Source organism: Panthera uncia, chromosome B1 (genome assembly GCF_023721935.1).
Source record: "Panthera uncia isolate 11264 chromosome B1, Puncia_PCG_1.0, whole genome shotgun sequence".
Taxonomy (NCBI): domain Eukaryota; kingdom Metazoa; phylum Chordata; class Mammalia; order Carnivora; family Felidae; genus Panthera; species Panthera uncia.
The window spans coordinates 122,649,664-122,669,226 of NC_064811.1; the positions used below are offsets into that span (position 1 = coordinate 122,649,664).

General features: G+C 37.1%; 1 protein-coding gene across 2 annotated transcripts in view; it reads right to left on the reverse strand.

Annotated features, from left to right (window-relative positions):
• The window catches only part of PRMT9 (protein arginine methyltransferase 9), a 37,488-nt gene extending 22,734 nt beyond the window's left edge, over positions 1–14,754 (reverse strand). The window contains exons 1-6 of one of the 2 annotated variants that reach the window (XM_049632244.1): positions 14,326–14,754; positions 11,873–12,021; positions 7,251–7,487; positions 6,207–6,374; positions 3,873–3,975; positions 1,093–1,199 (exon numbers count right to left, since the gene is read on the reverse strand). In XM_049632244.1, the coding sequence (XP_049488201.1) occupies positions 1,093–1,199; positions 3,873–3,975; positions 6,207–6,374; positions 7,251–7,487; positions 11,873–12,021; positions 14,326–14,514 (953 nt within the window). In that variant the 5' untranslated portion in view covers positions 14,515–14,754. Of the gene's footprint in view, positions 1–1,092; positions 1,200–3,872; positions 3,976–6,206; positions 6,375–7,250; positions 7,488–11,872; positions 12,022–14,325 lie in introns of those variants that run through there. The other variant, XM_049632245.1, reaches the window with a different exon arrangement.
• Positions 14,755–19,563: the final 4,809 nt, after the last annotated feature.

Genomic DNA, 19,563 nt, shown 5'->3' on the forward strand with positions numbered 1-19,563 from the left:
AGTTATCTAATGGTGAGGAGTTTAGGATAATTTTTATTTTCTTCTTTTACTCATCACTATTTCTTAAAATAATTATATGTTATGTTTACTACTATTAAGTTATAGGAAGGGGACCTCTTTAAAAAGTCCTAATAAAATAAGGATCAGTATTTTAGCAAGATAAAATATTTTTTAATGCTCAAGAAAAAAAATAACCAAGAGGCTTCTATGACTAAAAATATTTAATACCACATTTTCACTTGTGTCATATTTGATAAGTAAATCTTAGAATTTCCAGAGCAGAAACTTCCTAAAATTTCATTCTACATAACCACAAAACATTATAATATCAATAAAGTTATTAAGAAGAGGGAAATAGGAGAAATAAATTAAAATAAATTATTTTCACACTGGAAATTTTTATTTCACTTTCATCTGAAATCAGTCTGAACTTAATATTTTTCTATATGAATCTATCACACATCAAAAAGATACCTAATTTGGGGTGCATGGGTGGCTCAGCTTGGGATTCTCTCTCTCCCTCTCTTTCTCTGCCCCTCCCCTGTTCACACACTTGCATGCTTTCTCTCTCTCTCCCTCTCTCTAAATATAAACAAACTTAAAAAAAAAGGATACTAAGTTGTATCAGAATTAATTTTCCACTAAAAAATCTAAAGCTGGTTTTAATTCTTTCTTTAAAAGAAAGAAAGGGGAGCTGGTGGCTCAGTGGGTTGAGTGCCTGACTCTTGATTTCAGCTCAGATCATAATCCCAGGGTCATGGGATTATGGGCCCTGTGTTAACCTCAATTTGACTCGTGCTCCATCCTGAGAGTGAAGCCTACTTGGAATTCTCTCTTTCTCTCTCTCCCTCTGACCTTCCCACATTCACACACTCTCTCTCAAATTAAAAAAAATAATAATTTTAAAAAATTTTTAAATAAATAAAAGAAAAAGGCAAAAAGGGAATTAAGACTGGAATAAACATCATGAATTTAAAGGTCACAAAACTACAAATTCTCATCCAAATAAATATTCCCTAAATAACCTTTCAAGGACAGTCTACTCCTTAAAATTACTGTTTTCTAATATTTACTACTTAAATAATCACTTACCTATGATGTCTTCTTATTTCTGCACATTCTACTGCCATTCCATATAGAACAGCACTTGCTGGTATAACTTTCCCATACTTTTCACAATTACCATTTTCACCTCTGGTCTAAAAATATAACAATAAAAATTATATTCAGTTATATGTATGCAAAAATATGTGTGCATGATTATGAGAAAGAAAATTAATTTTTAAAAAACCTTAAAAGCAATGGTAAGGATAAACAAGTTAAGGAACTTTTTCTTTAAAAAGCTTCTTTTGGGGTGCCTGGATGATTCAGTTGGTTGAGCATCCAACTCCTGATTTCGACTTAGGTCATGATCCCAGGGTCTTGGGATTCTCTTAAGACTCTCTCTCTCTCCCTCTGCCCCTCTTATGCATGCCCTCACTTACACACTCTCTCTCTAAAAAAAAGTAAGTTTCTTTTGTGGGGCACCTGGCTAGCTCAGTCAGTACAGCATGTGAATCTTGATCTCAAGAGTTGTGAGTTCAAGCCCCATGTTAGGTACAGAAGATTGCTTAAAAATGAAATCTTTTTAAAGACTGTAATTAAAAGTTTCTTTTGTTAACTAGACTCATGGTGATCATTTCATAATATATACCAGTTTTGAATCATTAATTCTACACCTGAAATTAATGTAATGTTATATGTCAATCACACCTAAATAAAGAAGTTTGTGTAAGTATATACACATACAGTGTGTGTTTATATATCATGTATGTGTGTATATATATGTACACATACATTGGAATATTAGCCATAAAAGAGAATGAAATCTTGCCATTAGCAACAACATGGATGGGTCTAGAGGATATAATGCTAAGTGAAATAAGTCAGAGAAATACCATATGATTTCACTCATATGTGGAATTTAAAAAACAAAAGAACAAAAAAGAGACAAAAAACACCCTTAAATACGAAAAATAAACTGGTGGTTGCCAGAGGATAAATGGGGGGGGGGGGGGGATGGGTGAAACAGGTGAAGGAGATTAAGACTACACTTATTATGATGAGTGCTGAATAATGTATAGAATTGCTGAATCATTATATTGTACACCTGAAACTAATATAACACTATGTATGTTAATTATATTTGAATAAAAACACAGTATTTAAAAAAATCAAAAACAATGAATGGGATCCCATGTTAACACTAACTTTATTTTTTTTAAGCTTATTTTACTTTCATTGCTATATGTATGTGTGTGTATACATTAATTTTTTTCATCAGTACAAATAGGAAAAGGAGGGTAGCTAGGAAGTCTGTATACAGCAACAAACTGTTGGGTATGGCTAACAGAGAAGCCAAAATCACTAATTTTTTTTTAAATCATTATTACCTAGTTGAAAAACAACCTCTCTTCTTTTTAAACTTTAATTAGGTATTTTAAATTCAAATCATTTTCTGTAAATAGTAAATTCTTGTTAAAAGCCTTTCATTCACATTACCTATTACAAAAACCAAATCGACAATTTGTGGGCCACATTAGAGGATTTCACTGCAAAACATAAGTTGGCAATTTTAAGAGTTGGTCCTGTCCAATCAATTGGTACGTAAAACATATACAAAGCCAGTTACCAATATCCCTTTTGATAATTTGCCAAACTCCAATCAGTGAGGGCTGTGAGACTGAAAGCACTTCCCTTTCTCAACCCTACTCAAGAATTCCACAATGCCAGTCCACAATGTAAGCTTAATTACCATGAATTCCTTCCTGGAGTGTTTTTGCCTGAATACCCCATTTGGGTACACAAGCGTACGTTATATGATTAAATGTGGTTTTTGCATGGATTTCTTTCCACCTACAAAGTATACACCTTGACAGGATGTATAGTAAAACCTTGGATTGCATATAAGTTGTTCTGTGAATGTTCCACAAGATGAGCAAACATTTTTAATAAATTTTAACCTGATAAATGAGCAATGTCTTGTAACACAAGTAGTACATGATACCAAACATCACATGATCACAACTAAGCCAATGGTTCTTCTTGCTCTCTCTCTCTCTCTCTGCGGGTTATGGGTGATCGTCTCCCATGCTCAGATGCTCCATCTCAGGCCGCAGTGTTTGGCAGAAATCAGTAATTTTTCAGAACGTTGGAAGGTGTCCACAACTGGCACTAGTGTATTTTTTGTCACTTTATAAAGCACCTATGGATAGTCCTTCGCTTTTCCACACAAGAGTAAGCTTAGGAATGCTTTCCTTCATTCTAGGTCAAGATGCCTACAGATATAGACCCTTTCCTCTGTTGCCTTATTGCCAGTTACATTAAATACAGTATACGACAAGAATTTATTGATACTGTAGTCAACATCTGTATGAGCATATACAATGGCTCCCATGCAGAAAAAGATTCCACTGAGCCAATAGATAGCAGTGATACCATTACTGACAATGAAAGGCACCCTACACAATAACGCTCCTCTCTCATCTCCCCCACACCAGCCATGAAGGTTTTCGAAGGTAAGTGCAGGTTATTTTTCTTTATATTTCATATTTTCTTTATTATTTTGTATTATGCTACAGTAACGTAATCATTTTTGTATGAATATTTTTGTGTTGTGGGACAACTCATCTGAGTTTCCACTATTTCTTATGGGGAAATTCACTTTGATATATAAGTGTTTTGGATTGCAAGTATGTTTCTGGAATGAATTATGCTCACAAACCAAGGTTTTACTGTATTTCATACTGCTTTGCAAATACACGAGGGGTTCGATAAATACCTATTGCAATAATGAATTCTTAATCAAATTTAAGTGTTTTCATGCTGCTTACCTTTGGCTGCAAAAGTAAATGCTCCCATGCATGAATTAAACTCTCCACAATTCCTTCTCCAAATAAACCTGCATCGACAGTTTCTGTTACAACTAGGGACACTCTATAGAATGATTTTTTAAAGATATATGTAAGTAAAATATCATGCTATTTATGTAAAGATTTCAAAGCTGAGAGAAGAAAGGAAGAGTATATTATAGAAACAGTCCATATATAAAATTTTCTAATACATTTCATTTTTTATTTTCTACCCACAAATCTTAAGGAACTTGACTCTACTGTTCCTCAGGCTCCTCTGTTCTCCACTGACACCTTCTGGGGGTGGAGAGACGCACAACCTTCCCTTGACCCTGCTACCTCCTCAGGCTCTTCTTTCATTCCCTAAATCCTTAAGAGTGCTTCATAGCCAGTCCCCTCCTTGATGTCAACACTCCATAAAAATATTGTCATAAATAATTCCCTTACTTATCAAGATGATTCTTTCTCAGGTCTCATTTTCCTTAATCTACAAACATGTAATGTATATGAGAAGGCCTCCCTCTCAAAATCCTTCTCTTCCTTCATTACCCATGTTTACCTCTTATATATTCATAGGTCTCTTGTTGCTTCTTTTGCTTCACCTACTACCTGCGAGTTATCACAAAAGAGCCACAGAGCTCTGATCTTTTGACTGTTCTTTCTTTCTAGAAAATTTCACTCAAAGACATACCAAAATAATTCCTCTCTTCTCTGAACTTCTTTAGCACTTATTCCCAGTATCATTTATTTATATAGCTAGAAGATAAAGAAAAACTTCATGAATATTCCTTATCTTCCTCTTTTGATTGTGGGCACCTTGAGGACTGAAATAACTTTGGTATCCTCTACAGGGCCTAAAGCCAGTATTATACAAGTCCACAAAATTTTCAATATTTAAAGGCTGCAAACATATAGAATGTTGAAAGTATCCCAATCATCTAGTCCAACATCTTGATGTCTCTAGATTTGCTCAGGGCCAAAATAAATTATAACAGAGTCAGTATTAGAATCCATATCTCCTAATTCAAAGCTGTAGGTCCTTCTACCACACTCTCTGTGAGAGAAATGAAGGTTAAATTAAAGTAACTGATTCATACCATGGACTGAATTGTGGACTACCAAAATTCATAAGCTGAAGCCCTAACCCCCAATGTGACTACATTTAAGGATAGGGTCTTTAGGAGGTAATTAAGGTTAAATGAGGTCATAAGGGTGGGGCCCTAATGTGACAGGGCTGGTTTTCTTATAAAAGTGGAAGAGACACAGGCACTCTCTGTGTCTCTTCACATGCACAGAAGGAAAGGAAAGGAATACAGCTGTCTGCAAGCTAGGAAGGGAGCTCTCACCAGAAATCAAATTTGCCAGCACCCTTGATCACGGACTTCTAGCCTCCAGAACTGTGAGAAAATAAAAGTCTGTTGTTTAAGCCACCTAGTCTCTGGTATCTTGTTAGGGCAACAAGCAGACTAAGATAATTCAGGAGACTGCTGATTTCTGCCACAACAATCTAATAAGACTTCTTTCATGCAAACAAATGTAGAGCCCATTAAAAAGTGAATTATGTATACAAAAATACTATTATACATATCGAAGAAGACTTTTAAAAATCATAGTCCAAATGACAACAGATGATAAAAAAGTCATCTTTCAATATAAGCTGAACTTAAGATAAGAAGACAGACCACCCAAGAGAGGTAGTAAAGCAAGTGCTACATAAAGAAAGCTCTGTCTCTAAAATAGTGTTGGACCAGATGATATATAAATCCATTCTAGCTCTAAAATGCCATCAGCCTTGTGATATAGATCAAAGCAAGATGACACACTAAAAAGCCAAGACTTATGAGACAATATTCAAACCATCTGAAGAACCCAGGCCAAAATACATGGACAGCTGACACTTCCAAAGCTTTCATTTTAGCCAAGGATAACACAAAATGTGAGAAGTCCATCAAGCTTGATCTACTCACGTATTATTTTTAACTATAACTTTTAAATAGTTATTGACCATACAGGAAGTATTACCCATTTTCACAAACAGAATATTGAAATTAACAAAAGTAAGGTAACTTGCTAAAGGTCAAGTTTATCTGTTAAATTGCTTGGCGCAAAATTTTTTCAAGATCTTTAAATATTTTTTATCAAGAATATGACATTATGAAAATTTATCTTATGCTAAAATGATCCTATATCGCTATCTTTACAATATAAGGGTTTTAGCATTTTTATTTGGGCTAGAAGCTATAAATGTGAATATCTTAATTTTTTTAAATAAAATAGTAGATTATAAAAACTAAAGTTATATATATTATATAGTACCTTTCAGGAATGTGTTTTGGAATCTCTATGTCAAGTGACTTCATATGTAAGAGTTTGATTCCTGCTTCCATCTTGTTTGCTGCTACTACATCACAGGCAAGTTCATACATGGTCTTGGATAACTCACAAGCATATACTGAGTGTGCTCCAGCTTTTTTAGCAAACATGCTGCAAGGAAAAAGGTGCCCCATCAAGAAAAAATAATCCACTATGGTTTTTCAAATTTAATGGAATCATAATGTTAAACATGGGGTTTTTCTTTTATTCTGTAATACAACCATTATTCATTCCACATTAAAAAATGACCCAGGGGTGCCTGGGTGGCTCAGTTGACTGAACATCTGACTTTGACTCAGGTCATGATCTCACAGTCTATGGGTTAGAGCCCCACATCGGGCTCTGTACTGACAGCTCAGAGCCTGGAGCTGCTTTGGAGTCTGTGTCTCCCTCTCTCTCTGGCCCTCCCTTGCTTACACTCTGTCTCTCTGTCTCTCAAAAATAAATAAACATTAAAACAACAAAATGAACCAATATTCTTATTAAGAAACAAATCATACAGGGGCACCTGACTGGCTCAGTCAATGGAGCACGTGACCCTTGATCTCAGGGTTGTAAGTTTGAGTTCCACCTTGGGTGGAGAGATTACTTAAAAATAAAATCTTTAAAAAAAACAAAATAGAAACAAACTATACAATAAATCATGACATTTATGTTTTTAAGAAGATACAACTGGCATGAAAAATATCAATAGGTTTTAACTTAGAGAACTAGATTCAACCAAAATATTAATGCAAAAAGTACTCCAAAAAGGCATTCAAAATTTCAATCATAACCTCAAATTCTCCTTAGTAGTTATGTCCAGTTCTTGATAAATTAAAGTTACAGTAAAAAATACAATAATAGTAGTTGCATGAATAATCATAAGATTATTAGAAATAAAGTAAACTCTGTTTCAATTCCACTGTTAAATTTTCCATATTTGGCAAAAGCTTTAATTTACCTTGGTGTATATGTGTATATAATTAAAGCACAATTACGACAAACCTTAGTATTCCAGTTCCTGCTCCAATGTCCAAAACACTCTTGGACCCCAAACAAACTGCATCCTGGATTGCTGCATTATAAATTGTATTCCGTTTGGTGTCATTAAGCATGATAAAGTGCCAGCGTTCCACCAACCAGTTTGCAACACGATAAAAATTCTCCTTTGCATCATTGAAATCTGGGTTTAGTTTCACTGCTTTATGAAAATACCCAGCTGCTTCATCTCTAAAGCCCATTCTGTAGTAAAAAATGACAGAGAAAATATTCAATTACTATGATAGCAATTACTGTGCCTTTATCCATGGCACTCATCTGGCCTAAGAATCCCTCTCCAGTATCCCAAATCCTACTCAACCCAAGCACCATCTCCTTTTGTAAGGACTGCAATCCTTGATCACTTCTTTCCTCTCTGAACCCTTATTGTATTTATGCATTCTAGGAGACAGACTATAAATTTACTATTGTAACTAAAGTATAGTAGAAGCTCTCATAGTCCTCTTCAATTTAACCAACCCACTAAAACACGATTGCTTTCTAAAAACCATTCCCTGTGTAAAACATATCAATGCCTATAGCTAGTAGGCTCCTCGCTGGTGTGCCTGCATACCTTTTCTCTCAGCAACTGAATGAATTATCAAGAGTCGGTTGTGTTTGTGGGGTACCTGGGTGGCTCAGTAGGTTAAGTGTCTGACTTCGGCTCAGGTCATGATCTTGCACTCCGTCAGTTCTAGCCCCACGCTGGGCTCTGTGCTGACAGCTCCAAGCCTGGGGGTTGCTTCAGATTCTGTGTCTCCCTCTCTCTCTATCCCTCCCCGCTCCCTTGCGCTCGCTCTCTCTCTCTCTCAAAAGCAAATAAACATTAAAAAACAATTTAAAATAAAAGAGTCGGTTGTATTTGCTGTAAGACCAGTTTACACCAGTTGTATTTGTTATTATAATTACATATTTTAATTAAATATTACAGAAACTAAATAAATTATGACTGCAAAAAGAGAGCCACTGTTTCTGAGGACACTTAGCTAAATAAATGCTTTGTAAAACATCAGAGGCAAATCACCCAAAAAACTGCTACTGAAGTTTATGTAAGCAAATCATCAATAAAAAGGGAGAAAACTTCCAAACTATCTAGAAAAGTGCTTCTTAAACATTCTGTGAAGAATTCATCTCCCCTTTTCTAAATATCTAATATTTGTAGACCAATACAGTCGCACTGCATGTAATTAGTATGCAACTCACACATCAGATTTCACCCAAACTGGTCCACATTATTTTCAAGAAGTGAGTTTCATGATCACATGCTTGGGATTACAGCAATGTCAAACTGCTATATACATTTCTAAACACTTCCTCTCAATCTCTATACTTATCCGTCACTAACTGATAATTTGTGGACCAGCACAAGTGTGTAGTCCATAAGCTGAAGAGAACTGAGCTAGTAAAACCCTTTTACACTCATACTTCTTCAGAAGAACCTTTAAGCATTCTGTCAATTTTAAAGAAACCAAATCAGATTATTAATTCTATGTATGATTTACATAAAAAAAGACATTCTGGAATTTCAAACAGGAAACTGCATGGGCAATGGCCCTATGTCAAATGATACGCACTCATGTTTTAGGTTAAAATAAAAACATTTAAGATTAGTATCTGCTAGACAGAGCTATCTTAATCTGCAACTGACATTGCACACAGTACAATACAAAATACATTGGATGTAATCACTGCTTGGTGAGAGACAAAACTAGCAATGGATATTTTAAATTTTTAAATATCAACAATCTATTGAATCAATGCCACACCTGCCCCTAATAATTTCTTGGGGTTTATGCTTCCCTGAAGTTTGATTCTTAATATATCATTGTTTTCTTAAACTGCAACGATAATCTGAAAAATGTATGGTACACTCAAAATATATCTCATACTGATAGACTCAACAATGTGTCAGTATCAACAAACTATGAAACCACCTCTTTTCTTTTAACTAGGAAAAAAAAATTACCTTCCCAATTAGGAACTTAAATGTTTTGTTTAAATCTGATGCTACTGGACTAACATAAGGTTGTAAAGTTGAGACATTCCAGACACAAATTTCATTTAATAAACAAAAGGAATAAAGGAAAGGAAGCTATCATTTACTCTGGAAATCTTTTTCTCCTGGAGCAGTGATTCTTTCAGTGGGAAGTGAGTGATCCACTCTTTGATGAGGAAAGTAGGACAAAAAGCTAAGAGCTACTGTTGTAGAGAACAAAGATAAACTATATAGCAAAAGCCGCATTCACACTATCACAACTGATGAAATCTCAATGTCTAAATTAGAAATTTTGCATAATTATATCTCCCAAAAGCAAACAAGCATGGTTTTTTTGTTTTTGGGGTGTTTTTTTTTTGTTTTTTTTTTTTTTTTTTTTGTCTCACGAATTGGTAAATGCTCAGACTAATATCCTGCAACAACAGGTCACCAAGTTAAAATCTGTCAAAAGTGTGTAGAGCTCCAATTTTCTGTTAAATTGAGTTTATCCTTAAAGATAAGTTCTAGGATGTTATGATAATAACATGTGCATTACCTGGAAATAAATTGAATCCCATAAAGTAACTCCTCTTTCATGGACTGAAGAACTAAAAAAACTTTGAAATTAATGGGGCACCTGGGTGGTTCAGTCGGTTAAGCAACTGACTCTTGGTTTCAGCTCAGGTCATGATCTCACCGTTTATGAGTTCAAGCCCCACCTCAAGCCCTGTGCTGACAGCGCAGAGCCTGCTTGGGATTCTCTCTCTCCCTCTGTCTCTGTCCACCCCCCTCCTGACTCTCTCTCTCAAAATAAATTTTAAAAAAATAATAAACTTAAAAAAATCTTTTAAACTAAATTTCATTTAAAGGAAAAGTAGTTGGGGCACCTGGGTGACTGACCGAGTGTCCGACTTCAGCTCAGGTCATGATCTCACAGTTCATGAGTTTGAGCCCTGCGTCAGGCTCTGTGCTGACCGCTCAGAGCCTGGAACCTGCTTCAGATTCTGTGTCTCCCTCTCTCTGCCCCTTCCCTGCTCATGCTTTGTCTCTCTCTGTCCTTCAAAAATGAATAAACGTTAAAAAAAAAATTAAAGGAAAAGTAGTTGCTAATTAATACAGATGGGAGTCTATGTAACAGGATCAGGTTAGCTGTTAGTGTGAACAAACAAGTGTCAGTTGACAATCTGCCTTACTTTCCCGGTTATTATCATACTCTACAATTAGAAACTATCAAATATTTATCTCTTAAAGGAGTACTCATTTCACTTCCCAGGCCATGTTGATTAAGACTATTAAACCATATAGCAGCTACCTCTCTGAGACTAACACACTTTGATAAAGGCATTTCTTATGTATAACTTTTCATTGACTAAAACTTAACATGACAAGATGAACAAAGCAGTAATACTAGAGGAAACTGCTGGAACATGTAAAATTATCTTACTATATACAGTAGGACATTATCATGGCATTTCCTAAATAAGAAGTCTTTTACTTTGTACAAAGAAGTGACACCAGATTTATTAAAACAAATCCAATACAAAAATTTTGGGTTTTCATCAGTTTTCCTAATTACACAGTTTCTATGAAGAATAGACAGAAATTCCAATGGCAAGTTTTCAGCAAGATCCAGAAAACAGAATTACAAGTTCCTTGGCAAGGCATCAGAGTGACTTCACTGCCACCCTGCAGCCCATGGCTGTGTCCTCTCCAACAAGGTCTGAATCTTAGCCAGGTGGAGGGAACTCTTCCTTGAATATTATATCCTAGCCCTAGGAGAAGTGGCTGTGTGGTATATGATTTAATGTTAAAACTGTTCTGTTAGTAAGTCGGACAGAGAAAGACAGATATCACATGTTTTCAGTCATATGTGGAATCTGAGAAATTTAACAGAAGACCATGGGGGAAAGAAAGGGGAAAAAACAGTTTCAAACAAAGAGGGAGAAAAACCATAAGAGACTCTTAAATACAGAGAACAAACTGAGGATTGATGGGGCGGGGGTGGGGGGAAGGAGGCAATGGGTGATGGGCACTGAGGAGGGCACCTGTTGGGATGAGCACTGGGTGTTGTATGTAAGCAATGAATCATGGGAATCTAATCCTGAAACCAAGAGCACACTGTAAAAACTGTATGTTAGCTAACTTGACAATAAATTATATTTAAAATAAGAGAAATTTTGATTGCAGATCAATTGGCTTTATATGTTGGAATAAAAACACTTTCATCGACTGAGAAGAATACATCAGAATATTCAATCTGGATCACTTTCGATAATCATACGTTCCCGAGCATCTTGACTTTTTTCTGTATAATGTTTATTACTTTTCCTTATCTGTGTCATTTCTTATGGGTACATTCACAATTGTTTTCTTATATGAAACAAAAGTTGGTGTAATAAAAAAATGCTCTGTTATTACATGTTATATTTGTGATTCTTATATTCTTCTGAGTTCTCTTTATTTTTTACCAGCCAATCCTTCATTACTCTGATCCCCTGTCACAGTTGATAATTCTTTATATTAAACTTTCCCTTTCAAATTACTGTGTGATTTATCTCTGATCAAGACTGATACAGAATAATTCTTAACAAATAACACTGAAATCACTACAAACCTGAAGAGGTGTTCCCCCATACTATTGCAAATCACTTCATCATCAGGAAACAGTTCCAAAGCCTGCTCATAACAACCAAGTAAGTCTTGTGTTCGACTGAGAGCATCGAGCTCTTCAGCCCATCTGAACAGTGTATACTGAAAAGTTTCCTGTGTAAAAGAGAAAACAGTAATTTAGTCAATAATATAAATGATGGAAGAATATACAACACTGGTTGATAATTCCACAGAGTACAGAACGTAATTACTACTGACTGATCACTTCAAATTTTGTTTAGCTTTAGTAGACAGTTTGCTAAATAAACAAACGCATAAATGAATTTTACCACTTAGGTGGCAATAACATGCAGAATTAGACAATTTGAGCACTTTAAACTCTCTCCATTCTTAGCTATCATATCAGATTCTCCACCTACCTCTCTTTTGTGGGCTTCTAGGTTTTAGAAGTTGTTTTGCCTTCTTTGTTCATCCATCTCTATCACCCGTTCTACATCTACATCTCCAATCAAGACCCTCTCTTCTGAATCTCAGACACACAGACACAACTTCCTATTAGTCATCTCAACAAGGGACTGCACCCTCAGCCACCTCAAACTCAGCACAACTCAAGTATTTCCTGAGCAATCAGTATGCAAAGAACTGGGGCTAAAATACAGCAATGAACAACATAAATCCTATTCCTATCCTCACAGAAGCCCTGTAGAAAGAAATTTAACATACAGTTCTTTAAAAATTCAAAATGCTCTAAACTGAACCTATTATATTCCTCTCACACAGGATATAAGGTTAAGGTACCACCAAACCTCAAATGACTAAGTCATCTTATAATGCTACCTTAACTTCCAATACAATTAGTTTCAAACCCAGTCAATTCTGTCTCAACATCTTTAACTATGTCACCTCCTCTCCAACCCACTGTTACAACAGTCTGGCCCTTATAATACTTTCTGGACTACAGTAACAGCATTCCCTCTGTCACCCTAGCTCCAATCTCACTTCTCTCCAGCCATTCTCCATACTACAACACAGTGGAAAAAAGGGAAGGCTTTAGTCATTCCAGTTTTTATCATGAACACAGTTTACATCATCTTCAGAGATTTATACAGAAGAGTTGAGACTTATAACTGAATCTTGATGAAGTTTACTAAAGAGAAAAGGATACGGAGGAAGACCTACAGTATCAGGAGAAAAAAGTACGGATGATATGAAATGGATAAGAGAATTTATAACTTGGTGTGACTGAAGTGTGGGCATAGGGAGTAGAGTGAGTAGTAGGAAATACGACTAAAGAAATGGCTCTTTCACAAACGCCCACATGAAGGAATATGGACTTTGTTCTACAGGAAACAGAACTAGTTTCTGAACCCTACTGAACACGAGGCATTCAAATACAGGCTTTAGATATACTTTTAATACACATTAAGTATCTATTTAAAAAGATACTGTCACTGTTTTAGAAAGGAGGAACCTTAGGAACAAAGAATTAAAGAAACAGCACTTGGGTTGATCAATCATTATTCTACTGCTGCCTACCTATAAGAACAAACCGTATCTCAACATAGCACTTTCTCCTCCTTAGGACCAGCTGCTCCTGAAATTTACACTAAGTTTATGTTAACTACAACCATCTAGAGGTTACTGACATCTAGTGGATAGATATCAACAATGCGGGTAAACATTCTACAATGGCGCAGGACAGCGCTCCACAACAAGAATCATTCCATCCAAAAAGTCAACAGCGCTGAGGTTGAGAAACGCTAGGTGAAAAAAAGCAAAGTAGCTTGAGGCTGAAAACGGAATACAAAATTTAGTTAAATAATTTTTATAAATTTAGACTCTAAAATAACTTGGAAAAACTTAACTATTACATATAGAACGATCACAATCCAGTAACTGAAGCTTAAATAATGCATCATCAAATGACTACTTTATAGTAGCTTATTCCCAACTTTATTCAATTACAGATACCCACGACATTCCTTCTGCATACAAGTGCAAAGGTGCTGAGGCAGGGACATGCTAGAATTAGATATAGGAGGAAGAGATCACCCTCGGCCTCATTTGCAATATGGCCTTTAGAATTCTGAGTAAGGTGGAAGTTTTGAAATAGATAAGTGGCATCGTCTGACTTGTTATGAAATGCTCACCCAGGCTGTGTTGAGACAGGTTGCCGGAGGAAGCCTAGTTATGAGCCTACACCAACAGCCGACAGATGACTGAGGCTTGAACAGGGGTAGTAAAGGAGAAGGTGGTGAGAAATGGTTAAGATTTTGGATACATTTCAAATATGGAGCCGAGAGGATTTTTTTGATGGGCTGGCTGTGGGTGTGAACAAAAGACATGTCAAGGATTCATAGTAAATATTAACAGCAACCACCAGCCATTAACCTTAGCCACCCCTCCCAATGGAAAAACACAGGATCTGCCAGCAAGTGAAAGAAGGGACATCCTCACCTTCACGTCCTCTTTCAGCTCCGGCGCCAGGCTGAGTACAAGGAGGTAGTGGGCATAGGCGGTGCCAAAGTCCTGGGCGCTCAGGCAGTGTTCTGCGCTCTGCAAGGACCGCGACACCAGCCGGTCGCGCCCGACTGCCCCGGCGCCACTCCGGGCACCCCGGCGGGGCCTGGGCCGAGAGTTCGGCATGACAGAGTCACCGCCCTGAAACCTAAGCTTGTATAACCAAAGTGAAGATGTTTTACTAAACGGAACGAGAAAACGGTCCCGTTGGCTACACTTCCAAATGACTTAAACAGAGCGCGAAAACCGGTAACGTAAAGTTATGCCTGGGCCCGGGGTGTGCGCGCCCACCTTAGCCAGGCAAAAGCCCCGCCTCCTCCCTGCCAGGCGGAGTCTGCGAGTCAACCCGGCAAACTGCAGACACCAGCCCAAGGCGCACGCCCAGCGAGCGTCAGTGCGCTTGACGTGTGCACGCCGCGGTCCGCCCCCCTCCCCGTGGAAAGGGAGGCGCGAGGTGGACGGGGCGCCTGCGCGGAGGGCAGCGCTTTTACCGGTCTTGAGGTTCTTGCCTTCCTCTCCCTCGCCTCGCTTCCCCTTGCCCCGAAACCGGCGTTTTCTGTCCCTTCTTCCTGGCCGTCAGAAGTGTGTGTGTGTGTGTGTGTGTGTGACTTCGACTGCAAGACCCGACTCTGCAGATGCAGTCAGCGCGAAGCTGCACCCGACCGTGAGGGACATGGGTGGCTGTGAGGAGGTCAGGCGTTTGTGATGATGGTTAAGATATTTGGATCGGGATGCCTCAGATCTCAAAATGGCGAGACTGAAAAGAGCCAAAAGTTAACAAACGCACCCTAGATGTAGTGGAGCAAATGCTTTCACAGGCGTTATTTAAAATCATTCTCACAAAACCCCGTGAGGTGGGCTTCTAAATCACAATCTTAAAGGCGGCAAAGGGGACATTCTGAGAAGTTACTTGCCCAGTATCACAAAACTGGGTAGTGGGAAAGGCGTGACTCAAACCCAAGCTCTCTGTTATTTTAAAACGAGTTTAGGATTTATTTCACTGTTCGATGGGTCACCACTGTATACTGGCTATATTAATAACATAGGAAAAAATGTTCTACCTTCAAGTGTGGCCCCTAAGGGATGGATTCAAAACTTTAAAAGGGGAGGGGGGCGCGTGGAAATTACAGCTGAAAGAAGTCATTTTTGTCCTCATTTTCAAACATCTCAGTAGTGAATATTTTACTTAACAAAAAATAAGACCATTTGCATATCTAACTTTGGGGGGCTTCTACCATTTTCTGCCTTCTCTATTGATCTGATTATTTGAACCACTCTTCCTCTGGGCACTTACCACTGTAAACCCTAATCAGTTCTTCAAAGTCCAGGTTACTAGATTATAATCTCCTCCTGCAGTCAGAAAGTTCCTCAAAGGCAGTAACTGTTCTTAACCATTTTTGTAAGCTTTACCTCTAGCAGAGACTAGTTCAGAGTAAGGACTCAAAATTTTTTTTTTAATTTTAATGGAAAGTACATTCCACTACCAGGTTTCACTTGTAGATTTTCCCCATCGTTCACATCCTTTTTTCTCTCCCCTTCTGAATTGCCACTTTTTGTACTAAGCAATTTAAGATTTAACTATATGATTTTTCCCTAACAAGCCTGAAATGCTAGTCCCAATAGGATGTAGTAGAACATGCAAAGGCCACTGAACAATACAAAACAAAAAAGTACATTTTAGTGCAAACTTGGTCCTTTTCTGCCCCTCCAATAACCTTTCCTTAAGAAGCATTATTTGTAAAAAGGCCTAACAAAGCTACATTTCCTACTCTGGACATAAGATTGATATAACCATCAAATGAGATAATGAGATGTGTAAAAGCATTTTATATATAAGGTATATTTAGTGCTTGGCATTGTTTACCTTTAGAGTTATTTAAAACTTATCTGGATTATTTTTTATTTTTCTGTTTATCTTTGAAAGAGAGAGCGGGAGAGGGACTGAGAGAGGGAAACACAGAATCCGAAGCAGGCTCCAGGCTCCGAGCTGTCAGCACAGAGCCCAACACGGGGCTGGAACCCATGAAACACGAGATCATGACGTGATCTGAAGTTGGACGCTGAATCAGCTGAGCCACCCAGGTGCCCCAAAATTTATCTGGATTATTAATGAAAATTATGTCACAAACACCTTTAAGCACTTGATCAGAAATGGTGCAACTCATATCATTTAAGAGTCTAATGTAATTGGCTGGAATCTCCCTTCAGAAACCAAAGGGAAACCTCCCAAGCTTTCTCTGCAGAGATTTGGGTCAATGGGGAATCACTTAGACTTCATCATTCTAGTAATCTCTGTGAGTCCACCATTCAGCTGAATTAGTTTACTTAACAGGTTATCTGTGGTTCAGGACATGCTTTCCTATTCCACGGGGACAAGGTTTCTTTTGTCTTATTTTACTTGTTTTGTTTTTTTGATCTGTTGGTTTATTGAGATAACCTGCATATCTCAAACATCTAGACCACATGAAGCTTAAGGTGGACAAATGTTACCAATATAGGCTAAGAAATGAAGGGGCTTGGCAGGAAGTGAAGAGAAGGCAGAGAAAAAATGAAAGGAGCCAACTTCTATTGCATCATCACCTACAGTATCAACCTGTGGTCAGTGACCACTGCTAAAAAAGTACAAGGGATGCTACCTGCTGTTTGTAAAATACTTCAGGTACCTTTGTGAGCTACTAAGGTTTACTGAGTTCTGATGTGATTTATCTACACGGAGAAATAAGAAGTTATTTGCATTTATTTGTAGTTTATACCTTAGACACTATATAGGGTAAGCCATTTGAAAAAAATGAACTCACACGACTAACATGGAAGAAAAATGGAATAAAATATATTTTACTATTTTCTTTTATTACCTCATTCCTAATTAAGACTTAGAATTAGATTTTTCATATTTATTGAAGGTTAATTGTATTTATAGTAATTCTTTCAGTCCTTTTGAAAGGCATTATATTCCATTACAAAAAACTCAAAAGTATGTTGCAAAACAATCATAGAATATAGATTTTACTTCTTGATCCTTAAAGTTTTCTTTAAAAATATTAAAGGTATCGGGGTACCTGGGTGGTTCAGTCAGTTGAGCATCTGACTTCGGCTCAGGTCAAGATCTCGTGGTCTGTGAGTTCAAGCCCGGCGTAGGGTTCTGTGCTGACAGCTCAGAGCCAGGAGTCTGCTTTGGATTCTGTGTCTCCCTCTCTCTCTGCCCCCTTTCCGCTCATGCTCTGTCTCTCTCTCTCTGTCAAAAATAAACGTTACAAAAATATATTGAAGGTATTGCTCCATTGTTCACAATACCCTTCCTCTCACTCCCATCTCACAACCAAAACTGTAATCTTTAGAATTAGAGAGTCTATTTGATTCCTCCATTTATGTGTTCTAGTTCACCCTTTTTAGGGTTCCAAGAAAAACCCACTGATTAGAAAACTGTTGACTCAGAGGCAGGTTTAATTGTGGTTGTTTTTGACCACGTTCTGGGCAGCTTGTCAACAAACCACACATGCCAAACAAGGAAGCAAAACCAACTGAAAGTCTCTCAGTCAACTTTCCAATTTGCAAAAGTTGAAGGTTAACGGGGGAAAAAAAGGCTCACAGGAAGTTCATTAAGAAGAGATAAACAGCTTGCCAGGCACAAGTATCTCATGTTTATACTTTCTGTGGAGATTAATATCTTTTCGTGTGATTTAGTTTGTTTTACAGTTTTGTAGTTTGGAGCCTTGTTCTGAACTCGCTGTGCATTTTAGAATCATCTGAGGAGCTTTTAAACAATAACAGTGTCTAGGCCTTATACCTAAAGATACTGATTTAATTGGCCTGGTGGGGTCTGGGCATGAATTCTTTTAAAAAGTTCTCTGAGTGAGTCTAAAATACGTGGTAGGGGTGGGGGGTATGGTGCAAGCTTCTGTTATATCTGATACACTTAAAGTATTTAAGGTATGCAGTATAAAGGCAATGTAGGGAGTAGAAAAATTATTTCTGGCTCCACAAGAATTGTGAAGATTCTCTATTCTTTTGAATGAAGTGATTGCTATATGATAAAGAATAGAATCATATTGAATTACTTGTTGGAGAAAAAAATACATATAATTGGATCAACAGCGCACTACCGGCCATGGACCACTGAAATTTACATTGATACATTCTCATTGCTAAATATTCCCAGTTTCTTCAATCTTTTTTACTTTACTACAGTTAGGATTTTATAATAGCCCCCTTCTTTTGCCCTGTGTGCAAAATACAAAAAACAATTGTGTATTTTGTCAAATGCTTTGTCTGCATCTATTGAGAGGATCATGTAGTTCTTGTCCTTTCTTTTATTAATGTGATGCATCACATTGATTGTTTTGTGGATATCGAACCAGGCCTGCATCCCAGGTATAAATCCCACTTGGTCGTGGTGAATAATTCTTTTAATGTGTTGTTGGATCCATTGACTAGTATCTTGTTGAGGATTTTTACATCCATGTTCATCAGGGAAATTGGTCTGTAGTTCTCCTTTTTAGTGGGGTCTTTGTCTGGTTTTGGAATTAAGCTAATGCTGGCTTCATAGAAAGATTTTGGAAGTTTCCTTCCATTTCTATTTTTTGAAACAGATTCAAAAGAATAGGTGTTAAGTCTTCTTTAAATGTTTGGTAGAATTCCCTTGGAAAGCCATCTAGCCCTGGACTCTTGTTTTTTGGGAGATTTTTTATTACTAACTCAATTTCTTTGCTGGTTATGGGTCTGCTCAAATTTTCTATTTCTTCTTGTTTCAGTTTTGGTAGTTTATATGTTTCTAGGAATTTGTCCATTTCTTCCAGATTGCCCAATTTATTGCAGTATAATTGCTCATAATATTCTCTTATTATTGTTTGTATTTCTGTGGTGTTGGTTGTGATCTCTCCTCGTTCATTCTTGATTTTATTTATTTTGGTCCTTTCCTTTTACTTTTTGGTCAAACTGGCTAGGGGGTTATCAATTTTATTAATTCTTTCAAAGAACCAGCTTCAGGTTTCATTGATCTGTTCTGTTGTTTTTAATTTTGATAGCATTGATTTCTGCTCTAATCTTTATTATTTCCTGTCTTCTGGTTTTGGGTTTTATTTGCTGTTCTTTTTCCAGCTCTTTAAAGTATAAGGTTAGTTTGTATATCTGAGACCTTTCTTCCTTCTTTAGGAAGGCCTGGATTGCTCTATACTT